General features: G+C 42.5%; 1 protein-coding gene across 1 annotated transcript; it reads left to right on the top strand.

Moving 5' to 3' along the window:
* The first annotated feature begins 5,420 nt into the window (after positions 1–5,420).
* Positions 5,421–26,083, top strand: MATN3 (matrilin 3). Its single transcript, XM_058551743.1, has 8 exons — positions 5,421–5,698; positions 10,123–10,689; positions 13,204–13,329; positions 14,103–14,228; positions 15,652–15,777; positions 18,683–18,808; positions 23,451–23,561; positions 25,223–26,083. Exons 1-8 carry the CDS (start codon positions 5,497–5,499, stop codon positions 25,276–25,278), a joined length of 1,440 nt encoding a protein of 479 aa, XP_058407726.1. The 5' UTR covers positions 5,421–5,496; the 3' UTR covers positions 25,279–26,083.

The raw sequence follows: 26,083 nt of genomic DNA on the forward strand, positions 1-26,083 counted from the left end.
GCCGTCTGTTGTCAGGCAGTGAAGTGAAACGGAGCAAAGTCATTTCCTCAGCATCATTCGACTCTTGGAAAAATGTAATGCCAGGTTATTTCTTTTCCTGCCAACACTCTATCATGCCAGTTTACTATCCAGCCAAGGCAGGGCTAAATATCAGCCCTGTTCTACAATCTTCCATTTCCTGAACTCTCAGTCCCACCATAGACTGTGAACCTGCACGTGGTAAAGTAGAATTTACAGGAATTCAGCAGTGAACAACGCAGGCATCAGCTCTGACCTCTTGAAGACTACAATCTAGTGGGGGTATAGAAATAAATACATTTAATGTACATCAAATAATTACAAATTAAGTCCCACAAAAGAAACAAACAGGATAATGTAATAGATTGGAAAGGCAGAGACAGTAGGAAAGAATCTATTTAAAACAAGAGTTTTTCAAACTGCTGACTGGGAAACATCAGTGAATCATGAACTCTATTTAGATGTTCATGATCAGATCTTTTTTAAAAAAATGAAATAGAACTGAATGGAGGTGAATAAAATAGAAGACATTAGGTGCATCACATGTGATAAGTATAAATATTGTTTCATGAAACTGTCATTTCTGTTGTCTACGTGAATTATATGTTTCCGTAGCTCCTGGCTCATAATATAAAATGTAGCTGTTACAGTGGATAGTGGTAAAAATAAGTTTGAAAAAACTAAGATATGGCCTCAGGGAAGGCTGTCTGAGGAAGACATTACATTGATGACCAATGAATTGGTTGATTTGATTTTTTATTTTTATTAACTAGTGAAACTTAATGCTCATGCTTATACCTGTAAAATTAAACAATAAAAATTAATGCCAATCTTTTATTAAAGGAAGCAAAATTGCTATGAGTTGCTCTTTTCAAATATTAATTCCTTTATCTTGTGTTCTAAATGTTAATTAATAGTAGTAGGTCATTAACAGACCTCTTCAGAACTTATTGCCAATAGTAAAAATGTGCTACAAAATATATATGAATACAAAGACAAAATAAAATAACGAATAAATATGTTTCAAAAATAGTCCTTTTCTGGGGGCCAGCCCTGTGGCCTAGTGGTTAAGTTCAGTGCACTCCACTTTGGCAGCCCGGGTTTGGTTCCCAGGTGCGGACCTACACCACTCATCAGCGGCCATACTGTGGCAGTGACCCACATACAAAATAGAGGAAGATTGGCACAGATGTTAGCTCAGGGTGAATCTTCCTCAGCGAAAAAAAAAAATATATATATAGTCCTTTTCTTTTCCAGAGCAGCCTACAGTGCCTTCAGCCTCATATCGTTCTCAAGCAACTCTCATGTAGCTAAGAGGGTGGTATTAAAAAGTAGCACAGACATTAGAACATACAGTCTAGATTTAGTTCCCATGTTTTCTGCTCATTCTCAAAGATTTAATAGAATCATGACCACTCCACAATTAGTACCAGGTTAACCTCTGCAGCAATTAAAAAAGAAGACAGCAACACAACTTACAAGCCATTGAACACATTCATTTTTGCATATTCACTTGAGTTTTACTCAGGTGGATTTTAGTAGCAAAAAACCATACAGCAAGTAAAGCATCCTATACTTTCCAGAAAAGACTTCTACCCTGGGCTTCAGATGTTTTTGAAAAAAAAAAATTGTATTTGTTCTCCAAGTACCTGGTCTCACATTTTCTTTACCTGACCTAAGTAGTCCTAAGACATTTTTTGGACAATATTTTCTTTAATGCATCCACAGAATCTAAGACATTTTCATCTTGTTCAGGGATAGCTCTTTTGCACCCTTGGCTTCTTTGTCTAAAGATAGAAACATATATCTCTTTCAATAGAACACTCAGAGAATACGTATATGTCAGTATTTTTAAGCATTTATACATAGAAGTACATGTGTATTCAAGATACTGGTAACAGTGATGCCAGCACAGTGGGGATAAGTGGAGTAGGGATGATTACTTTTCATTGAATATCTGTGGTAGATACCATAGGTTAGCTCTCAACCCCCATTCCAATCCAGTTTTTTCTTTGCCTTCCTCATTGTAGACCTAAAAGCTCAAAACTTACCTTCCAAGGCTCCCTGGCAGTGGGGGTGGCCATGTGATGTAGTTCTGGCCAATGAGATATCGGCAGAAAATCTCTACAGTTTGCTCTTTGCCCTTGTGTTTCCCTGTTCCTTCAGGCCTAAATGGCAACACAATACTTGGAGGTCTAGCAGCCTTGGGGACAAAATCCACACACTAAGGGTGGCAGGGCAGGAGAAAACTGGTTCTTTGATTAGGTCACAAGACTTAACGCTACTGCCGGAATCCTAATTATATGAGAAAGATAACCCTCCCAACATGTTGAATCCTTTGCATATCAGAAGTGATGCAAAGCTAAAGTATGCTAGCATTTGGTAGATTTTTTTGCCTTTCAAAGTTTGGACCAAGGCATGCATTACCTATTCAAAAAATAAGAAAAAATTTTAAAACAAAGCAAAGTATATGTAAGTCTTCATTACTTTTATTTCTTTGATTTTCTAATAGTTCAAAAAATTTGTTTGGCTTTTTCACTAACTAAATCTTTAGATTATCAAAAAATTATTCTAGTTTTTTCCTTGAGCATGGCCACAACCTGGGCTATACTCAGGGCCAGCCAATGAGTTAGTGACACACTAACTAGCCCCTTCTGCCAGAAAAGCCGCCTTTGTTTTGTTTTATAATCATTGGATCTCAGATGTAAGAATATGAACTCTGGTGGGAAGAATTCCAGAGACACAACTTATCAGACAATTTCCACTTCATTTAAGATGGTGTAACATGTACACCGGCATCTGAAATCATCTGAGTTATTGGCAGCTGTGACTGGCGACATTCACCAAAGGGCTAAGAGATTTTTGATTTATTTTGAGTTCTTTGATACAATGCCCCCTAGTGGTACTCAGAGGAAAACATTGTAAAATTAAGATATCAACATTCTCAGTTGTAAACAACAGAACTCTCTCCAGCTAGAATAAGCAGAAAAAGGATGTATTTAGGGTATTATCAGCCCCGCTGCTAGCCTAAAGCTCAAATCAAAAAGGCTTTCGTTCCTCATGACACCTCACTGCCATTTATTGAAATGGATTTCCAATTGTTATAATAAATATGTAGTGACTACGAATGTGAACGGTGCACCCTGAATATCAAGTGGCTTATATAACTTCTGGAAGGGGGTGAGAACCAAGCTTGGAAGCCACACAGTCATGGAACACTCCCAAATTATATTGCAGGCTCCAGGGGACATCTGGAGCTAGTGCTGCTGGGCACAGACACTACAGCTCACTCTGCTTTCCCTGGGCACCGGCACTCCAGCTGCATGCTCTCCATGGCTTTTTTGGAAGCTAGATGTCTTCCCACCCTGGTAAGAATGAAATCTACAAAGTGCTTGCTTCTTCTCACCACTAGCTGCTGAAACACAGTTGTTGAGGCTCACCTGACTGATGAAGTCTGGGTCACTTGCATATATCCTAGCTGCAAGAGATGCTGGAGAAGCAAGTTGCTGGATTCTACTTGGGGGGGTGCTGACTCATAAAGTTGGAAATCCCAAAATTTAGTAAGAGTGTTCAAAAGCTTCGAGGGTCATCCAAAAAACATGACAAATGTCCATGAGAGCTGGCAATATTGTGTTTAGCATTCCCTTCTCTCCCTGGTGTAGCTTCTTTCAAACTTCCTAGTGTCTCCTTCCCATTATCATAAAATTGTAGCTTCTCCTAATATCCTTCTAAGTTGGTGAATTGTCCCTGGGAGTTTTGAGAGACATTTTCTTTCCTTATGACCATCACTGCCCTAATAAACCACTCCCACTGGTACTGATGGTGTATGTTGATTTCTGTGAGGTTTGATGGGGTGAGAAAGTGAGACCACTGCTCTAAGATGATAAGAGTGGAGTGGGGTGTGGTAGGGTTGGGGGGGGAGATGGAAGATGGGAGGTGGGGAGACTAGGTGCCAGGCCACAAGGTGGGGACAAGCTTGTCCTCCAGGACAGAGGGAAGGCTTGTGTGGTGGATGCATGGAGAGCAGAATGCAGTTCCAGCTGTGGTCAGTGTGGTAGACGAGGTGGCCATGAAAAGGGGTTTGGATTTTACTGGAAATGAAGTTGCAAGGTTTAAGAAAAGAAGTGATTTTTTTTGGGGGGGGATAACACTACCTCCTTTTTTTTTTTTTTTTTTTATTTTGAGGAAGGTTGGCCCTGAGCCAACATCTGTTGCCAATCTTCCTCTTCTCTTCTTTTTTCTCCCCAAAGCCCCTAGTACATAGTTGTATATCCTTCTAGTTCTTCTGTGTGGGACGCCGCCTCAGCCTGGCTCCATGAGTGGTAAATATGTCCGTGCCCAGGATCCGAACCTGTCAACCCCGGGCCGCGGAAGTGTGACGCGCGAACTTAACTGCTGCGCCACTGGGCCGGCCCCAAGACAAGCGATTTTAGGGTTACTGTGCGGAGCGTGGATTTTAAAGGGCAATATTCTGGAAGCGGGAAGACCAGATAGGATCTGATCGCAACACGTTCATTGCCATGTTTTATGATGCGGCTCAAACGTCACCAGCTTTTCGAAGCCTTCCTGGTTTCCTCAGGCAGAGCCAGTCCGCCTTTCCTAAGTTACCTTGTTCCCCTAGACAGTACACCGTTTATGTACACCTTTTATACTTCTCCCTCTCCCAGTGGGCTGAGTTCCCGAGGGTCCCCTGAGCCGCCTCCAGCCCTGTGCTGCCTTGATGGCTCTTCCGGAGAGGAAATGGGTTATAGGGAGAGCCTTTGAAGCCTCTGGGTACATGCTGTCCTTCCAGCTAACAGGGCTCCCTGGGGAATGTATGCTTGACTTTCTATTCCCAGTAATACAAGTTCACATGTTCATGGATGTTCGAAGCTGGGATGAAAGACTTTTCATGCTGCTAGAACCTGTGAAGCTTTTTTTTTTTAACGGAGAGCTCACAGCAAAACTTGGGTTACTTGGCTGGGAAAAGGAACGCAGTGTGAGGAGCAAGATGACACCTCTGGGCAGGCAAACCTGGACGGAGCGGGACCACAGAGCCCAGGGCCTCCTCGACGGGGACCCCGGGGGTCAGGCCCTGCAGGGGCAGGAGGGAGAGTGGAGGGTCGGGCAGCTGCGGCCTTGGACAGGCTCGGCCCCGGGTTCCAGAGAAGCAGAGCCGGGCCGGGAGGCGGGGGCCGAGCCACCCAGAGGAGGCCTGGCGCCCGGGCGCAGGGCAGGAGCGGGCGGGGCGGCCGCGGGCCGGGCTCAGGGCACCGCGCCGCGGCCAGCTCGCCCCAGACATTCCGTTTCCGCCGCTGGAATGCGCGGACAAGGCTCCTTGTCAGCCCGGGGCGCGCGGGGGGCCGGGTTCCCGGGGGGGCGGGGCCCGAGGCCGCGGGACCTTTAAATCTGCCGCCCCGGCGCGGCGCACAGGCCCGCGACCCACCGCGCGAGCGAGCGACCCCCGTCGACCGACCGGGCAGCCTCGCCGAGCCCGCCATGCCGCGCCCCCTCCCGGGACTGCTCCTGCTGCTCTGGCCGCTGCTGCTGCTGCCGCCCCCCGCCGCCCCCGGCCCCCTGGCGCGCCCCGGCTTCCCGAGGCTGGGGTCCCGCGGCCCAGCAGGCAGCCCCGGGCGCCGCCCCGCTCCGGCCGCCCCCTCCGGCGCGCCCTCCTCGGCGGCCGGCCAGCCCGGCGGCGCAGGTACGGCCCGGGCGGGGCGGAGAGGGCCCCAGGCCGAGAGGACGCGAGCGGGTACCCGGGAGGGACACCGGCCGGAGGGACACCTGGCAGGAGGGAGGGAGAGAGAGATCCCGGGCTGGGGCCGGGCGGGAGGGGAGGGTGGGCTGGGGAGCCTGGCGTCGAATGAGGAGGAAGAGCCTCGGTCATCTGCCGATGAATGTGTTCCCTCCATCCCAGCCTGAGCCAGACGGTGGTGCAGGAGAAAGAATCCCTCCTGATGAATCCCGTGGGGAAACTGAGGTCCAGAGAAGGAAGGGAGATGCCCAAGATGGCTCACAGTCAGGGCAAGAATTTGGGTCTCCTGAAGCTCAAAACCACCACTTCCCTCTGCGATTTGGGCAGGGAGGAGCACCGGGCCCCCTCCTATCTTCCTGTCCCAGTCCCTACCTCTCGGTTCAGAAGAATAACCCCTTCCTGAGATTCTGCTTAGTTCTGGAAATCGCTCCATCTCTATCTCCCCAGGTCAGTATGTGACCCTCCCCCCTCCTCCCAGCCCTCTAGCGGCCTCAGTCCCCTCTAGGATCTGGGCTAGAATTCCAACTGGAATGTCCAAGGTCAGGGTGTCAGGCCAGGAAGGAAATCTGAGGAGCCTCCTGGATGCCCAGGACCTGTCTTGTAACCATCCTGGTCTCAACCTCTGTTCTCTTGCCTCTGGCCAGATGGTTTGCTTGAACAGACAGGCTTCAACTCCAACCTGTGTTCTCTTCCATCTTCAAACACCCAAGACACTTTGGTCCTTGGTGAACAATTCCATTTCCCTTTTGGGTCAGTAATTGGTTCCTGTGGCAGAGCAGAGCTCCTTGAGCAGCAGAGCTGGAAGATCATTTGACACAATCCCTAACAGCACACTCAGGGAAACTGAGGCTTATCAAAGTGAAGGGACCCAGCAAATCAGTGTCAGAGCCTGGAGTAAAATTCAGGGCTCCAATAGCCCAAGTAAGGGTTTTCCACTGCTCCAAGCTACCAAGCTCTTAATATGGTTTACTTAAGATTTTTATCTTCATTACCAAAAAGTCCAGCTTTAGTCTTGCTAAAGAGTGGCTGCACCACACCATTTTCTTCATGTCCAGTCTCATCTGGGCAGGGATGCTTTGTGCTTCAGGTTGATTTGCGTTGTCTATCCCCTTCTGCACCCTTCTGGATAACGTTGAGAAGGAGCACAAGGGATTCTTTCTTGCACCAGCCCCTGTGGGCTGGATTTGAAATGAAGACAGCTCTGTCTTTGAGCCAGGAAGTGCCGGGGTTCACAAGGGTTAAATTTAGCTGGTAGCCAGATGGTTGCTCCAGGCCAGGAGTCAGGGTAGGGGGAAGCTTTTCTTCTAGAAGTTAATCTTACCTCTGGTCCTGAGCCACATCCCTTGGGGAAGGAACTGGGAGAGGGAGGAGGGATTCTGTATGGGGTGGCCATGTACCCCCTAAGCAGCACTGGCACATTATTCCCTGGAATCTAAACCAATATTGAATGATGATCCTTTAATAAGCACCACATTCCACCCTTTTCCAAATTCCCTGCTTTTTGCAACCAGAAATTGCTAAGCTTTGCTATGGGCTTTTATTTCTAGCAGGGCTATCAGAAGTCGGCAATATTGTGAGTATGGAAACATTTTAGGAAATTCAGATTCTCACTTTCTTGGTTTCTGAGAATCAAAGTGCTACTCTCTAGTAAAGGAGAGTGAGATTCAAAAACAATTAATGATGTTGCTAAGGGGGTCTCATTCAGGAAGCAACCGGCTGCTCATAGAATTTGCAGCCATCAGGTCAAGCTCCCTGTGTTAGTTTTCCACTCCTGCTGTAATAAATTACCATGAACTTAATGGCTTAAAACAACACACATTTATTTAAGAGTTCTGTAGATAGAAGTCTGACATTAGTCTCACTGGGCTAAAATTAAGGTGTCAGCAGGGCTGCATTCCTTTTGCAAGGATCTAGGGGAGAATCTGTTTCTTTGCCTTTTTCAGTTTGTAGAGGCTGCCCTCATTCCTTGGCTCACTGCCCTTCCTCTCCATTTCCAAAGCCACGAAAGGCAGGTTGAGTCCTTCTCACACGTCATCACTCAGCTCTCCTTTTCTGCCTCCCTCTTCCACTTTTAGGGGCTTTTGTAATTACATTGGACCCACCTGAATAATCTGGGTTAAACTCCCTGGTTTATCAAGGAGTTTGTCTTATTCACAAGGTCTTTAACTTAATCACATCTGCAAAGTCTCTTTTGCCAGGTAAAGTAACATACGTAGAGGTTCCAGGGATTAGGACATGGACATCTTTGGGGATGGGGCATTAATTCTGCTCACTGCACCCCCTGTTACCTCCCGTGGAGGATTCCATATGAAAGACCAAGTGGAGAAGGGAGCAATCATGCACGTTTACTTATAAGAACATAACCTTGCTGTTAGTAAGGACACCATTTGGGTGTTAGTGAAAGCATTGTCAAATATGGGGTTCCTATCATCATGCATTTTTTCTTTTACTCCAAATATGGAAAAATACCTAGATCCATCTCCAGGAAGGAGTTTTAACATGGTTCTTCTTCCTTGCTCCTGATGCATAGTACTCAGGGATGAAATGAAATTCTAGAGTTTTTTTTTTTTTTTTTTTAAGACTTAATTTCTTTTGTCTTAACTAAATACATGACATACAGCATATTTGAGAGTGGTGGCTCAAAGTCAACTAGCAGAATGTTTACTAGGTACGTGAAATAATGTTGATTTTGCCGTGGGAAATGTTGCCTCAGAGAGAGGCAACCGTGCAGAGAAAAGCCCCTTTGGGCTGTCAGGAAACTCAGAGTCCAATCCATGTTCTACCGCTTTCTAGCTCTTATGCCTCCCTGGGACTCAGGTTTCTCACCTGTAAGATGGGTATAAGAACAACCTCTGCACCTCCGACTTCACAGGGCTGTTGTGTTGGTACCCTGTGAACTCTGAAGTATTATTGAAAGTAGGATATTATTTGTTTTCTGAACTGAATACCTTCCGGAAGCAGGATAAAACCAAGAAGATAATTTTAAGTTTTTAAAAAAAACTGCACAGAGGCATAATTCCTGTACCAGAGAGGGCTTTTTCTGTGATTAACTGCTTAGCCTAGGAATTTCGTTCAAATCCAGTTTTTCCCACTGCTCACTGAGTAAATGCCTTCTTAGAGCAGCATCAAGTTCCAGCCCCCTATTAGGAAGAGAAAGAACCCTGATTGGCACTTCATGCCCAAAGATGATCTGATTTCCATTATATGGTGTGCGTGTGTGTGTGTGTGTGCACGCGTGTGTGTGTGTGAGTGAGTGAGTGTGTGTGTTGGGAGAAAAGGAGGAATGACTTGAAAAAGAGGTTTAATAACTGGCTTCTCTCTTAGCCAGTCCTGACCTTTGGATTTGATTTTGGTGGCTAGGAGAAGGAGGAGTGTAGAATGAGATTGGGGGGAAAAGGATAAGAAAAAGAGATGAAAACAGAAGTTTACTGTGTTAGTACAATGTGCCAGATCCTCCTTTGTGGAGGAAAGATATGAGTTCCTTGAGGGTGGGAAATCTGGCTTATTTACTTTTGCAGCCCCGGAGCTTAATACATGGTAGGCCCTCAAAAACATATTTGGTGAATGACAGAATGAAAGAGAGGTGCCTGAGAGAATTCGGGGGTCAGTAGGATAGATACCAGGGGGAAATCTCTGCTTCTTAAAACAAGACACGCTCACCAAGTTGGAAGTGCAGTAAACATAGGTCTGATTCGGTGTCATTCCTCTTTCTACTTCCGTCTAGCTCAGGCTAGCTGGGCCCCCAAGTTCATGAAACATGCATGAGTGACAGATGGAGGGAGAATTTAGGGTTACTCTGGAGCAGTTTTTGCCCCCTTGGAAGGCAAATAAAAGAAGGAAACCACCAGAAGAGCACCAGTGTGCCTGGCCTCAAACTCTGCGGTTGCCTGAGGGATCTGGAAGGCCTGGGTGGGGTTCTGTGAGTGAGGCTGCCCTGAGTTCGCCTTTTACACTGTTCAGGACACTTTGTCCCATTGCCTCGGATGGCCGAGGTGCCCAAGAAAGATCTGGAGTCCATTCATTCCTGGAAGTCAAGAGGAACCTTGGGAACAAAAGCAGAGGGATGAGGTTCTAAGTGAAATTCCAGGGCTCAGCAGCCTATAGGGGAGATATTTGAGGAAACTTCGCACGTCGATGCGAATTCTCACTAGGGAATTATGAAGGCCTGGGTGCTTTCAATATCCAAAGGGAGGATGGTCTTGGGGAAGATAGCAGACAGTGGGGTATTTGGAGAGTGTTTAGGGGGTATGTGGGGATGCTGCCTTGCCTGGCCTCCAATCCCAGAGCTCAAAGGTGTTAGGATTGCCCCATTTCTGATTGTGGTCTGATCATTGCTTAGTCTTTTCTGTTCCCCATCCCCTTCTTTGCAGATGTTTGCAAGAGCAAGCCCTTGGACTTGGTTTTTATCATTGATAGTTCTCGAAGCGTAAGGCCCCTGGAGTTCACCAAAGTGAAAACCTTTGTCTCCCAGATAATTGACACTCTGGACATTGGGGCAGCGGACACGCGGGTGGCAGTGGTGAACTATGCGAGCACCGTGAAGATCGAGTTCCATCTCCAGACCCACTTGGATAAGCAGTCCTTGAAACAGGCCGTGGCTCGAATCACACCCTTGGCTACAGGCACCATGTCGGGCCTGGCCATCCAGACAGCGATGGACGAAGCCTTCACAGTGGAGGCAGGAGCTCGGGCACCCAGCTACAACATCCCAAAGGTGGCCATCATCGTGACAGACGGGCGGCCCCAGGACCAGGTGAACGAGGTGGCTGCTCGGGCCCGGGCGTCTGGTATTGAGCTCTATGCTGTGGGTGTGGACCGGGCAGACATGGAGTCCCTCAAGATAATTGCCAGTGAACCCCTAGAGGAGCATGTCTTCTACGTGGAGACCTATGGGGTCATTGAGAAACTTTCCTCTAGGTTCCAGCAGACGTTTTGCGGTAAGTCTTTGCTGCCAACTGAAAAGGAATGTTATATTCAGACGTTGTGTATCCATTAAAAAAAGAGATTTATTTTTTAGTTCTGGTAGAAATTTTGTGGAAAATTTAAATGTAAGCAATGCTTTTTTGGTGTTTTTTACCAACTTAAACACACTTTGTTGGTTTAGGAATATTGAGCTGCCTTATGTATAACTTGGTTTGCTCATAAAATCCTCATGTTTGCATTAGAAATGTGATGGTCTGGAAACATCCAGGATAAATGATCCTGCTGTTCCCTGATGGAGTCAGAAAAAAATAAAAATAAAAAACTCAAGACACTTCTCTTCTCCCCTCTGCCCACCACTACATTTTTCCAGATATTTTCTTTAGCTTTACCATCTCTAGATTAACAGAACTCTGCTTGTTTTCTTGCAGAAGACAGGGAGCTGCGTCTGTCCGTGGAAGGATCAGCTGGCGTGTATGCCAGCGTAACCGTCAGGCAGAGTGTACATTTAGTGATTACTGTAGTTTTCAGATTTGGCTCTTTCTCTGATTATTCTTTGTGGAAGGACAGGATTAGGAATCAGGGAGATGGGGATTTCAGTTCATTTGAGAACAAGAAGCAGATTTTTTTTTTTAATTATTCTATCTTGTCCTTCTGCTCCTTTATTCCTTTAGAATGGAGTTTGAATATATGAACATGCTAATTTAATTAGAATTTTTAGCATAAATTAGCCAAATCTATGAATATGAATTCATTCAAGGCTGGAGTTTATTTTTAGTCACTGAGCATAATTATGAATTTGTGGACTCATACTTTATTTTCTATTTTTATTTTTAAATTTATTTATTTATTATTTGTATCTGGCTATCTATCTTTATTCATGCTTTATCTTTTATCACTCAGAGATAATCTTTCAAAGCCCTCTATGGAATTATCCAAGCCGGTGTGGACAAATTTCTAGTTCAAGTGAATTTTAAAACATAGATCCCTTTTGCTATAGTATATCTGTTCCATGTTTATTTATTCAACATGCATTTATTGATCACTGATGATACAAAGATAAAGGTAGTCCCTCCCTACCTTCAAGCAATAGTCTAGGGGATGAGACAAGCAAGTGAACCAATAATTATAATAGTAAATTTCAAGGAGACTTTATATCTAAATTAATGTGAGACTTAGCAATCACTGGTTTATCAGGAAATGGGAAATGAAGACTTGGTCTGGAGCAAAGTTTGGCGTCATCTCAGCCAGACCTGGCCAGGCCCCTTGTCTTTCCTGTCCCAGGACACTGGGCCTTCACACACCGTCGTTGGCTTTGGTGGCATCTACTTAGCATTCATTAGTTTCCCAAAAGAAAATGGCTTTCTTTCTCCCAGGAAACCCCCCTGTGCTTTGGGTGAGAGCTTTTCCATGCAGATGCTGGTCTGTGGCAAAGTTGGGTCTGAAAGCTAGCACCTGGGGTTGGGCTTGAAGGCCATAAAGTAACAAGTGGTGAGTGGCAATCTTTTCCTTCTGGTACAAAAGGCCTGCTTGTTCTGGGGGGAAAATGTCCTCTCTATGGAAAAAAGACTGAGGGGCAGCTTGTTGTAGTCAACAGGCTGGAAACATCATTCCATGAAAAGGCCCTTCTTGGGAAAATATTAGCCTTGTCCTGTTGCCAGAGCAGTGGAGGCTGGGTTACCTGCCACGGGGGTGCCAGCCTCCTCCAACAGGCCTCCTTGGTTTCTCAGAAATAACTAAACTCATTGATTCTCCTTTCAAAATGTGTCACTAGGAAAAAAAATCCAGTGAGATATAAATGGCTCCAGGAGCAAAATGATGGGGATGCTGTTTAGCTAATGTAATCTCTTTTATTTCGTTCGTCTTTTTCTTTTTATCTGTTTGTATATAGCGTATGAGTTTATTCTCCTTGCAGCTATTAAAGGTGCTGAAGTGGCATGCATATGCATTTGGGCTCAAGAACCCATGCTGCATATTCAGAAGGCAGCTGCCCGAATTGCCCTCCCCCATTTGCATATCCAAATACGTATTGCCGCCCAAGAGTGAGTGAGTTCCAGGCCTAGAGGAATACCTGTGGGTGAATTCTGTTTAGACACCAACTGTAGAATCCTTGGAAACCGGATTCTGGCTGCAGTGGGACAACTAGCTCATGGACCTTCAGGAAGTACATTATTCTTCTCATTTCTTGCAGTTGGAAAGCAAAAGTCTTTTTCCTGGGCAGATGGGTAAGTTGAATAAAATATCAAGTTGCCTGACCCATGTGAGTGTTTGGCTTCAGCTCCAAATTCAAAATTCCCTGTCTCGTTTGAGAAAGTCGACAACAAGATCTGTGATTTTAAATTAGTAACATTATTAGTTTAAGAGTGGTATTGGTAATAAACCAGGGGCAGAAACCAAATACCAATTTTTACAGTGAACTGAAGATAGAATGGGAGAGGAACCTGGAGAGCGATGCCTTTCTGACTTGGGAGAAAGTATCTGACATGCATCTTCCGGGTTGACACTGACTGGTGTAAACCTCCTTTGCGCAGCTCTGGACCCATGCATGCTTGGCGCCCACCAGTGCCAGCACGTGTGCGTCAGTGACGGGGAGGGCAAGCACCACTGCGAGTGCAGCCAAGGATATGCCCTGAATGCCGACGGGAGGACGTGTTCTGGTGAGGCCTCCGTAGGTGGTGGTGCTGACTACAACGTATCTGGGGACTCCCTCTCTAGGGTTTAGACTGGCCTGATGCTTTTCTCCTAACTGCCTTTTGGCTGGCTTACTGTTGCTTTTCAACAGTTTTCCTTGAAAAGGAACTTGAGGAGAAAAGTGAAATAATACAGAAATCGGCCTATTACAATACTTACTACTAGTTTTAGAGAAAAAGGTTAGTAGAGAAAAGGGCCTACTAGCCCTTACTAGCCTTCCTTACTAGGAAGGGGGCCAAAACTCTTGGTTCTTTGGAGGATTTGGACTTTTTCTTGGATTTTATTTAATTAAATACAGGCTATCCCTTCATCTCTATGACCATAGATGCTCATGGAATCTAGAAGTGGAAGAAAATTTAGAGAGGTTCTTACTCTTCTGGTATTTGAATGCTCACGTAAAGTCAATGAAGAATGGGAATTAGGTCCATTTTTTTAAAATCTTACAGAAGTTTTGAGAGGAAGAAAACTTAGAGATCATTTAATTCAACCTACTGATTTTATAGGTAATGAAATTGGGACCCAAAGAAGGGAAAGGACTTATCCATGTCATGGGGTCTCTTAGTGAAAGAGCCGAGACCAGGAAGTCGGTTCCCAACCTCCAGTTCCGTAGCCTTCCTCTTGTGCCAGGCTGCCCTGTTTCATTAGCAGTGTGTGGGTGTGGGTGTGGGTGTGGGTGTGTGGGTCTTGTGGCCCGTAAGTATTTATTTACCACGTGTTTTCCATATGTTCACATTAATAGCTATCGATAAATGTGCTCTTAACACTCATGGATGTGAACACATCTGTGTGAACGACAGAACTGGCTCTTACCATTGTGAGTGCTATGAAGGTTATACCTTAAACGAAGATAAGAAAACTTGTTCAGGTGAGTGGAGAGGAGGTGTTTCTGTTGCTGCCTCCCTCTACCTCCCTCCCTAGCCAGTGTTGGGGGAAAGGTAACATTGATGGGGAGCTTGGTCTGTTTTCCTCTCTCGCCACCCCTGGCCTTTTCCCATTTCTAAGTCTTATTAGAAAAGTTAGAAATGGCAGCATGTGTGTATCACAGCCCATATGTGTAAGTGTGTTGTTCATTTCCTTCTCTGTACTCAGCCCTAACAGTCCTTTCCAAATGCTAAAGACAATTTAGTCAGTTAAAATCAAAGAACACTCCACAAGATACTTACTATTTATGAAGGGAAAAACAGTAACTTCATAGTGGAGAAACCTGGCAGACACCACTTTAACTAAGTGATCAAAGTTATGTCACCAGTAATGACACATAGTGACATCGTGCGTCTCCTGACAAGATGCACTGAGGGCACGGCAGCACTTCTGTGGTATTCTTGCTAAAAATTTAGAGTCATGAGGAAACATTAGACAAACCCAAATTGAAAGACATACTACAAAATAATTTTCCAGTACTTTTCTAAAGTGTTGAAGTCATGAAAGACAAAGAAAAACTGAAGAAATATACCAGAGTGGAGAAGACTAAGGAGATGGGACAATTTAATGCAACGTGTGGTCCTGGATTGGATCCTGGACCAGAGAAAGGACATTAGTGGAACAGCTGGCAAAATTTGAATGATTAGTTAGATTAGTAGATTAGTAATGAACGAATCTGTAGATTAGTTAATAGTATTATTTCGGTGGTAATTTCCTGGTTTTGCTAAGTGTATTATGGTTATATAAGATGCTAACATTGGGGGAAACTGGGTGAAGTAGAGTACTTTGTATTATTTTTGAAACTTTTTTATAAGCCTGAAATTATCTCAAAATGAAAAGTTTAAAAATAAAAAATAGTTTTAAAATATCATGTCAGGACAGAGAAAAGTGCCCTGAATGAAAATCTGCGTCTTGAGTTCTGATGTTGCTCTGAGTCACTTGGTCTCCTTTGGACTCAGTTTCCCCATTTATAACAGGAGAGGGTTGAATTACAATTTCTTCCAACTCTGTTTTTCTGAATCTAGTGTAATTAGCCACACAACTCTTGGAATCCCTCTGATTTGATATAAATACAATAAACCTAAAAGGAATGCTGTAGAAAGTATTTATGAGACACTTAGATTATAAAACTCAGTATAGATCATTTTGAAAAAGAGTTGGGGAAAGTAGAAGAATAATTACTGTATGTATAGGATTTTGTTTAACTTGGCTAACTTCTAGTAAGAGTAAGCATTACTGAAGGCTTTGAATGGTTTCTAATAAGTTTTCCTCTTATATATTTCTAGCTGCAAAGAAGATTTCTATCTGTAGGTAATAAAAGACTTCTCCGCATTTAATTTCTTTTCTCCTGGACTTTGATTTGGCAGCTCAAGATCAATGTGCTTTTGGTAGACATGGCTGTCAGCACATTTGTGTGAATGACAGACCTGGGTCCCATCACTGTGAATGCTATGAGGGCTACACTCTGAATGAAGATAATAAAACGTGTTCAGGTAAGGTCTCCACTCAACACTTTCTTTCACACTTGGCTGTTTCTGCTGCAGCAAAACCAACTTGCAATTCACAAGGAGAGAGATTCTTAAAGGTAATTTAAGGAATTGGGCTTAGGCATTCTGCGGTGCTTATTGACCAAGGCTCACATTGCTCAGAGGGCAATGAGCTCACTAGACTTTGCAAACATCACTTACTTCAGAAAATTACCAGGAAATGGGTAGGGAGTGGGGGATATGAGAAAAGCAAATTGAATGTAGGATCCTTATTCAGGAAAACTTTATAGCTCTGTACACTGGGGACTTGTAAAACACATAGGAAACTTTGGAGGAAGCCAGTTGGACAGTAACTGTTTGGTGTGATAGGCTGAATTGATCTTTTTCCAATTAAAACTTGGCCTGGAACTTTTCTGTAGCATTAATCTTAAAGCTGGATTGTTTTAGTAAAGGAGACTTTGTAAATGACTGAATTAGACTTACACAGATCTTCTAGTAAGTTTGAAGCAAGTCATTCCTGACAGTTTCTAGATGATCAATCTTCGGTGAATCTGAGCCTATGACTTGGCTAGTGAGCCCATGCCAGTACTGCTAATCCTCATTAATTTGATTTAAATGCACTGGCAGAGCAGACTGGCGTTTATAATGTAAAAAGACTCCTAAGAGAAATTCCTAGCTTTCCAGGTGGTGTTTAGTTTGGCATATTCAATATTTTTTAAGATTGTATGTATATTTTCCTGTCCCTTGAGGAGATATATTATGTGACCTTTTCAAGAGAGATTAAGGGAAATGGCATATCACCAATTCTCTTTTTTAAAAAAATGAAATCAATAAAAGAGTGCTGAGTACCTATTTTGTTTCCAGGACTGTGCTAAGCACTGTGGGGATATAAAGAAGCATATTTTCTGCCTCTGAACAACTTACAGGCTGGGTGCGAAGAGAACCAACACCTTAAGAAAGCAGAGATTAAGTAGCCAGGGAGAGGGACTGACAGTAACTGAGGGCTGTGGAGGCTGGGGAGGTGACACAGGGTGAATGGGACTGAGCCTCAGAGGATGGGGAAAGTTTAGATGGAGGAGTTTAGATGGAGAAGGTTTAGATGGAGCTCAGGCATGGGGGTGGCTTGTGTTGGTTTGTTCAAGGGGGAAGGATTAAGTCAGCTGGGATGGGAGGACTGAGGGCTGTGCTACTCAAACCGGTTATAACAAGTATCCCACTTGGTGCTTTGAGCTCCCAAGAACATTGAAGACCTTGGGAAAGGAAACAAAAACAAATTTACATTTAAACAACAGATATTATGGAATAAAATGGGACATTTTATTAAAAAGAAAACATAAAACATCAAAGAAGATTTTCAATTGAGGCAGACAAGTCCAGGCAATACTAGATACCAGGCAAATACCTAGCATTCTTCGGTGCCTACTGTATGCCATACATGGTTCTAGGCATTTTAGATACAGTCCCACAGAGTTAATGCTCACAGCAACTTTATGAGGAAACCGAGGCACAGACCGTGGTCACTTAGCTAGTGAGTAGCAGAGCTAGGATTTGAACCCGGCACTTGCTCTAGTTATACGTTCTCTTAGACACCAAGCCATACTGTCTCATGGTGCAAAGCACAGCATAGCAAAGGGAGATAGAAGAGAAAGACGAGATGACCCACAGTTAGTATTTATATATTTTAAAGTAATAATGGTGACTATACCAAAACGGAGGCATACAACATGGGTCAGATCCCCTCTAATGGCCTGCTTTCCCCTTGCTGGGCAGTAGGAAGGCTTGTAAATTAAATGTGGAGCCCCACATCAAGATCCAGGGGTGGAGGCATGTCCAGTTGGTATCTCGAGAGTGGCCGCTAAGCTGGGATGAGGGAAAAATGAAACGTTCTGCTCTTAGACATTTTGCTGGGACAATCTAAATTGTAGTGATGGAGGAGAGTATCAGAGTTAAAGTGGGAAAGACATTTTATGGGTAGATTATATGGGGCCTTGCATGTCACAAAGCTATTTTATAGGCAATAGAGAGCCATGGAAGGTTTTTGAGCGTGGATGACACTTAAGAGGAGAGTTATTGGGGAACAAATAAACTAGTTTGGCCCCTGCAACGGCAGAGGAAGAACCTGTGTCTCCCAGGAAGCCTTTCTGGGTTTACTAAAGGAGCATTGCTGTTTTCACTTGTTCCAGGCCAGTTTGGTCATACGGCAGTATGGCACTTTTCTCTGCTCCCCACTCAAATTTGGGCAAACTGTCTTCCTCCGTGAAATGTATTTACTTGTGACAGACGATAAATACGTCACTATCCAATCATACACATCATCACGTCATCATTATTATTGGTTATTATTTTTCTCTCTATCTGTGTATGTACACGCGTGCATGCGTGTCTGCGTGTGTGTATATGCATGCAGCTCAGTGTTTTCTGTTCCACTTTGTAAGCTCGCAAGGGCTTGCCCTTGGTCAATGTAGTCTTTTTTGTGCAGCATCAAACTTAGCTCCGTGTGCAAGTAGGTCCCTAAATAAGTTATTTTTGCTGATGGCGATGTTATCCATATATAGCTGGAGATGTGGAGGCATTGATGGTCATCAGAAAAGGCTGAAGGTGAGTTCTGGAATATAATCAAGACTCAGTGCAGCCCCAGTGCTGGGGGTAGGAAAAAAGAGAAGGCACCCCCAGATATCTGCAAAAAACAAAAAAGGAAGGAGTGTATGCAATAAAAAGTGAGGCTAATGGGACGTGAGGTAAGGAGAATAGGCTTTCTCTTTCTGAAACATGGGAGACTTGTTGCTGATGACTGAAGGATTCATTCTTTGCACTTGTTGGGACCAAACTGAAGCTTTTTCCTCCCAGAAGTCTGCATTTAGTTTCCTCTTGTGATTTGTGCATATTTCTTTCCTGCATCACTCCTGGTTAGTTCGTAACAGGTGTGCCCTGGGATCTCATGGCTGCCAGCACCTGTGTGTAAGTGATGGGGCTGCGTCCTACCACTGCGACTGTTACCCCGGCTACACCTTGAATGAAGACAAGAAGACATGTTCAGGTAAAGACCGTCCTTTAAGTCTATTTCTTTTGGTGGGAAAATCTCCTAGGAGGAGCTTTCCTCTCTCCAAGTCTGAAGCACTGTTCTGAGTCTTTCTCCTGGTCAGAATCCTTCAGTGGTTCCCAGCTGTCTTCAGAATGAAGCAATTCTATTCCTTCATCACACTCCTCACATTCCATCATCACATCCACACTCTCCTTGGAGAGAGGAGCTTTCCTCTCTCCAAGTCTGAAGCACTGTTCTGAGTCTTTCTCCTGGTCAGAATCCTTCAGTGGTTCCCAGCTGTCTTCAGAATGAAGCAATTCTATTCCTTCATCAGGTGTTCTTCTCTCCATGATCTGATTCCATCCTCAATCTCTGTTTTTCTTGCTAATTAAAGTCTCTCCCTATCTAAGTCCAGATTTTTTTTTTATTGTAGAAAAACATACATAATATAAAATTTAGCATTTTAACAATTTTAAGTGTACTGTTCAGTGGCGTTAAGTACATTCACATTGTTGTGCAACCATCCCACTATCCATCTCCAGAACTTTATCATCCCAAACTAGAGCTCTGTACCCATTAAACCATAGCTTCCCATTCCTCTCTCTCCCCGCCTCTGTAACCACTCTTCTTCATCCTGTCACTACATTTGCCCCCGTATACTTCTCCCCAAGTCCTGTGGTCCAGCCACGTGGACTATTTGCTATTCTAGGAGCATGCCCTGCACTCGCCTGGTTCCATTGTTGCTGTAATCCACTTCCTTCGCCACTTTTACTTGTCAAAATCCAAGAACCACATCGTTGCCAACATTTGGTTTTGTTGGATGAAATTTTGTCAATCTAGTGGATGTAAAGAAGTATCTCCTCGTGAGCTTTATTTTTCCATTTCCTGGTTACTAATGAGATTAAGCATCTCTTCTTATGTTTATTGGTCATTTGAGCTTCTTGTTTGGAAATGCTGTTTATGCCAATTTTGTATTTTTCTATTGGGTTATTTTATTTTTCTTATGGAGTCACAGGAACTCTTCACATTTCTGGATATAAATTCTTCGTTGTTTTTATGTGTTGCAAATATCTTCTCCTAGATTGTGCTTATCTTACTTCTTGATGTCTTTGCAACAATATTCATAATATTTTAATTTTTAAGTAGTACAGTAGGTTTATTAGTGTTTATTTTTATGCTTTATAACTTACATAAGTGTTCTATAAATTACTTTATGTGAATCAAATATTACCAAATTATGTTTGTTTGTTTTTTAATTCCTAGTGCTAGTTCAATTTTAACCCCCTCTACCAGAGTTCCCCTTATCCTTCTATTAAACTTTATCTTCTCTTTTAGCACCAGACACCTTGTGTTGTGGTTACTTGTGTGTGTTCCTTCAATCATTCCTTCATCCATTCAATATATATAGCACATACTGTGTTCTAGGCACCAGGTATTCAGTTGTGAACAAAACATAAATGGTCTTTGGTAATAGTATAGTATAGGGGAGAAATGCAAGTAAAAAGCAAAGTTATAAATTAATAAGAGCAATGATAGACGTGAACAAGGTCCTCAGAGAATGGGGGTTGGGGGAACCTACTTCAGGTTAGGAGGGTCTCTCTGAGGAAGTGACATTTGAGAGCTGAGGATCAGCAGTAGTTAGGTTGAGACTGGAGTGTGGGGAAAGAAGGAGGGAGAGCAATGCTACGTCCTGTGTGATGGCTTTAATGGGGAGAGGAAGTGAAAGGCAGCCAGTGTGATGGAAGCACGATCAGTCGGGGAAGTGTAGTAATAAGATAGTTTGGGGAGTTAGGCAGAGGCCAAACCGTGCGGATCTTCTGGGCCAAGAGAAAGGAGTTTATTTTTTATTATATGGGAATTGGAAGTCATTGGAGGGTTTTAGGCAGCGGAGTGACATAATTCTGTTTGTATTTTTAAAAGTCACTCTAGCTGTTATATGAAGAGTAGACTGGAGAGGATGAAGAGCAGAAGGGGGAGACGAGTTTGGAGACTATTGCAGTGGTCCAGGCATGGGCTAGGATTGTGACAATGGTGATAGAACTAAACTGATTCAATGAACTAAGTAGAATGAACAGGGCTTGGTGATCACTTGGATGTGGGGGACAGAGCAGAGGAGGAATCAGGATGACTTTGATATTTCAGACTTGAGCAACTGGGAGGATGGCGTATCTTTATTGAGGTGAGGAAGACTGGGGGTGAAGCAGATTTGGGGGAGAAAGTCAAGAGTTAGGTTTTGGACTTTTTTTTTTTTTTGTGGGGAAGATTAGCCCTGAGCTAACATCTGATGCCAATCCTCCTGTTTTTGCTGAGGAAGATTGACCTTGGGCTAACATCCGTGCCCATCTTCCTCCACTTTATATGGGATGCCACCACAGTGGGGCTTGACAAGTGGTGTGTTGGTCTGCTCCTGGGATGTGAACCCGCCAACCGCGGGCCACCATAGCGGAGCACGAGCACTTAACTGCTACGCCACAGGGCCGGCCCTGGACTTGTGTTTTTATGTTCCTGCAGATTGTAAACCCCAACCCCCCAGAGTGGTAGGTCTTGTCTGTATTCCTAGCATCTACATAGCACCTGATGGTTACTCAGTAGATATTTCTTCATTCAAATTAAAGTATGGATCAGTTTCTTGGGGAGGTTGAGAATAATGAAGAGCAGCTTACTTTTAGAATTTGAATATGTCTGGGTACTGTCACCCTATCTAAGTGTTTAATCTTCAGAAAAATCAGTCTTGGGCATTTTTTCTTCTCCTAGAGGCTGGGGAATCCAGCATGGTTTGTAATGGTTTAGGCTCTGACCTTATTTGTTTAGCCATTTACTTATTGATTTGTTCAGCAAATATTCACAGAGCTACTGTTATATATCGAGTACTCTATTAGGTCCTGAGGAAGGAACTGGAGACAATCATGTTTTGTCATTTGCAGTGCACAAGTCTTGCTCTTCTTTTGTTAAATTTATTCATAAACATTTTATTTTATTTTTAAAAAATTTTTTTGTTGTGGTTTTTTTTTTTTGAGGAAGATTAGCATTGTACTAACATCTGTTGCCAATCTTCCTCTTTTTTTCTTTTTTCTCCCCAAAGCCCCAGTACATAGTTGTGTATCCTAGTTGTAGGTCCTGCTAGTTCTTCTATGTGGGATGCCTCCTCAGCATGGCTTGATGAGCGGTGAGTAGGTCTGCGCCCAGGATCTGAGCTGGCGAACCCCGGGCCGCTGAAGTGAAACACGTGAACTTAACCGCTCCGCGGCTGCGCCGGTCCCAATATTTTATTCTTTTTGATGCTATTGTGAATGGATCCATCTCTCAATTTTCAATTGTGCTACATCTCAGTTTTCCAATTTTCTATGTTTTAATTAGAATGTCCCACTGAACCCCTGCCCTCACAAGGCAAGACAGACACTGAAAAAGTATCTTATGTATCCATTTTATACTCTGTACAGCGATGATGGGCATGTCCTTGATACTTGGTAGATACTTTCTGGCATATTGACTGATTAACTGACTGATTGAGATGGGATTTGAGCTGGCTATCCCTAAAAGGTTCAATAGTGTTTGGAAAGGTAGATAATATTTAATCAAGTGAATTTCTGGTTCCCAGTCCTATATCATATCTTTGTAGAATGTGGGAGAGAATGTAGAGGCAAAGGACCACTCCCTGTCCTCAGGCAATAGTACCACTCAGTTGGAAGATTATACATCAGTCTTCAGATCTGGGCAGTCACTCTTATTTCCATAAGGCAACTTTAGGGGCTCTGGTATTGAGTAGGAATAACTGCCTCACTGAATTACAGAAAGAAATAGGAGTGAGCATTGTCATTCTCCCAGGTTCTTTGCTTAAATGTCAATAAAACCTGAACATTTAGTTCCAAAGTATTTATGAGTAAGAACTAGAACTCTGAATTCAAACTATTCAGTAGAATAATAGTCTGTATAGGAAATTAGGAATTATCTAGTTTTAATCCTTGAAATATTTGGCTGTACTTATAGAGAACTGTTTTCTTCATATTCATTTCTTTTTTTTTTTTTTTTTTTTTGTGAGGAGATCAGCCCTGTGCTAACATCCGCCAATCCTCCTCTTTCTTTGCTGAGGAAGACGGCCCTGGGCTAACATCTGTGCCCATCTTCCTCCACTTTATATGGGACGCCGCCACAGCATGGCTTGCCAAGCAGTGTGTCGGTGCACGCCCGGGATCCGAACCAGCGAACCCCGGGCCGCCGCAGCGGAGCACGCGCACTTAACCGCTTGCGCCACCGGGCCGGCCCCCATATTCATTTCTTAATGAGGACACATCACTAGAAGCTTAATTGTCTTATCTCTGCATTTTTGACTTCCTCCTACACCATCTTTTAAAAAATTTACTTTATATTATGGAAAATTTCAATCACAAAAGTATGGGGAATAATATAATGAACTACCATATAACCATCACCCAGCTTTGACAACTGTAACCTTTACCTAACATCTCCTAATTCCATTTCTTCTGTGACATAACATTCCAAAGTATTTTTTCCCTTTTCTGTGTGTTCTTATATCCTTTTACCTCCTGGAAAGTGCATTTAGGTCAGTCTTAAAATTGGAAATATTGAATCATAGATTTCCTGATTTGCTGTAATTTCTAATTAGCTATAACATTTTGTGTACTGTCATTGTCGGCAGCCATTGAAGAAGCACGAAGACTCGTCTCCACAGAAGATACTTGTGGATGTGAAGCCACACTGGCATTCCAGGATAGGGTCAGCTCATATCTGCAGAGACTGAACACCAAACATATCCTTTCTGGAAGGTTTTCTGCTTCTCCTTGAAGCCAGCCTAGGTACTACAATTGAGCCAAATAGCTTGGGACATTCCACAGGATAAGGGTCCTATTCATTAAGTTTCAAGATGAGCAGTAATAATATGCAGCTTTTATTTTTTAAATTGACTTCTTTTAAAATGTTTTAATAGAGCATTTCACTCATTTAATATTTACATGTAAAAGCTGCCTAACTATTTCTTTCTTTAGTGCTTCTCCATAGCAGTATATGCTCCTAATTGAGATCTTAGTAACAGATGGAGCTCTTATGCTGATTCCTTCAGATGGCTTTCTTAGTTCAGAATCTGTACATGTACAGAATGAGTCAGCTGATAAGGGGTGTGACGGCTCAGATGACACGTAGTTGTACACTTCGGCTAGCCAGGTGGTCAAAAAGCAGATTCCAAAATGTAACGTGGTGCCATCTCAGAAACTTTCAAAATCAGTTCTTTAGCCAAATGAGTAATTTAGGAAAAGTACTTTTTCTTAGCACAGTTAACAACACTGTTCCTAGGGGCCTGAGGCGAGTGGTATTCAAATTGCGATGGGGATACCCTAGGAGTATGCAGAGACTTTGGGGGGAATAGGGGTGCACAGAACGTTTTAAAGGAACCAGTTCCAAAGCCTTCACTTCCTTAAATTGATCTGCCTAAAATGGTACTTGGGGTCAGTTGGCATTCTCTTTTCCCATCTCTCACTTCAGGATCACCCTTCTCCTAACTTTACCCAAGAAACGCATACCTCCCACTCAGCCTGAGATTACCAAGGTGAACTTCTTGGAAAAGTACAATCTCCAGAGCCACACAAAGGGAGGATTCAATAGCTTTTTAAATCAAGGCTTCATAAACACTGCTCCCCTATTCCATTCCATTAAGAGATACCTTTCCAGTTAAATCTTACCTTTTATTTTTAACGATTTTATGTCAAAATTTGTAATTTATTTTGTTTGGATCAATTATGTGTTCATAATAGCTGTAATGGTAATCCAGATGATTAAAAACAAAATTTAGGGCCTTTATGGTCAAAGAAAATTGATTTAAAGGTAATTTCAATATAAATGTGTGTGTGCTTGTTGTTTGTATAAGCTTACTTGAGAAGTACAATAGAGTGATCCAGAAAAGATTTCCAAGATTCAAAGTGGAATAAAATTCTGTGGAGAAAGTAGAAAGGAAATACAAATTCAAGGAAATACAAATTCCTTTATTTTAAATATTTTATTTTAGAAGAATGATAGTAGGTATTAATTCAGTACGATATTAATATTATGTGGGATACATTTGAAAGACTGATTTAAATGTTATTTTAAAGACTCAGTATTTATAGCAGAAACTGCATATTTTGTAAATAAAACATGATAATTTTCATATAATTTAAATATGCATGACATGACTTATTGTCAAGATTATTTTAGGGAATATATGAGCAAAAACGTCTGAAGACCACTGCTTTATATCGTGCTTTCTAAAGAACAGAATTTCTGAGTTTTAGATTAAACTAGACTTTTGGTGAGAAAACAATTTTGCTCTTTTTGTTTACAATAGAATGTAATTATTTCTTTTGTATTGAAGTGTTTGAAAGTATGTTTACATTTTCTAATGTCTAAAAATCAATAGTGTTGGCCTTAACAACTAGCCACTTGATGACGTTTTGGAGAAGTTGCAAGCAAATGAATATGGACAAATACATCGTTAAGTTTCTCAAATTTTTCACCTGGAAAATATGGAGAGCTTGGTGTATTTAATACTTTGCGTACTCCAATGTTCCTGCTAATAATTTGCCATTACAAATGCCTGAATATTACTGGATAAGTAGTATGAGGATCTTCTGGAGAATCAGTATCATTTTTCTAAGGAAATAAATGTCCAGATCCTCATTAAGAACAAACTTTAGTGTCTAAGCTATGACTGTGAAATGGTTGGTAGAAATAGAATGAAAAGTTTAATGTTTCTTTCTGTCTTTACTAATTGAGCCATTTAATTTTTAAATGTTTATATTAGTAAGATAACCATACTTACAATGGGAACTTCTGATCTATTTTCTCTTGATAATATTTATGGTATAAAACAATCTTATTACTGAAAGTGTAAATTGTACAAAGTATTTACACATACAAAAGTTGATATAATTAAATTGAGAGGAATATAATTTAGAACTGTTTCTTTAACATTTTTTGTTTTTACTAGAGTATTATTGAAGCTGTGATCAGGGGATTGTAATATACATATCTAAACATAGTTAACACAGATCAAGTGAACATTACATGCCATTTTTAATTCATTCTGATGTTAGAAAGAAACACACAACTAAAGACTTTAGTTGTGAAATAAGAATGTTGTAACTTTTTACAAAGGACATAAAATCCTACATTTAGTTTATTGTTTTACTTTAAGATCCTATCAATAAAATTATATATTTATAAATATTGCTATAACAAGTAACAAAACCTAATGTTGTCTTTTTAAATGTTAGTGATAAGCCTAACTTTTTTTCACTTATA

This window comes from Diceros bicornis, chromosome 12, assembly GCF_020826845.1.
Source record: "Diceros bicornis minor isolate mBicDic1 chromosome 12, mDicBic1.mat.cur, whole genome shotgun sequence".
Classification (NCBI taxonomy): domain Eukaryota; kingdom Metazoa; phylum Chordata; class Mammalia; order Perissodactyla; family Rhinocerotidae; genus Diceros; species Diceros bicornis.

What these genes read in the sequence shown, in the direction of transcription:
- MATN3 (XM_058551743.1), top strand. Translation starts at nt 5,497, where the DNA reads ATGCCGCGCCCCCTCCCGGGACTGCTCCTGCTGCTCTGGCCGCTGCTG. An exon ending in GTTCCAGCAGACGTTTTGCG is followed by an intron (nt 10,690 to 13,203) that starts GTAAGTCTTTGC and finishes TCCTTTGCGCAG; the next exon opens with CTCTGGACCCATGCATGCTT. An exon ending in AGATAATAAAACGTGTTCAG is followed by an intron (nt 15,778 to 18,682) that starts GTAAGGTCTCCA and finishes ACTCCTGGTTAG; the next exon opens with TTCGTAACAGGTGTGCCCTG.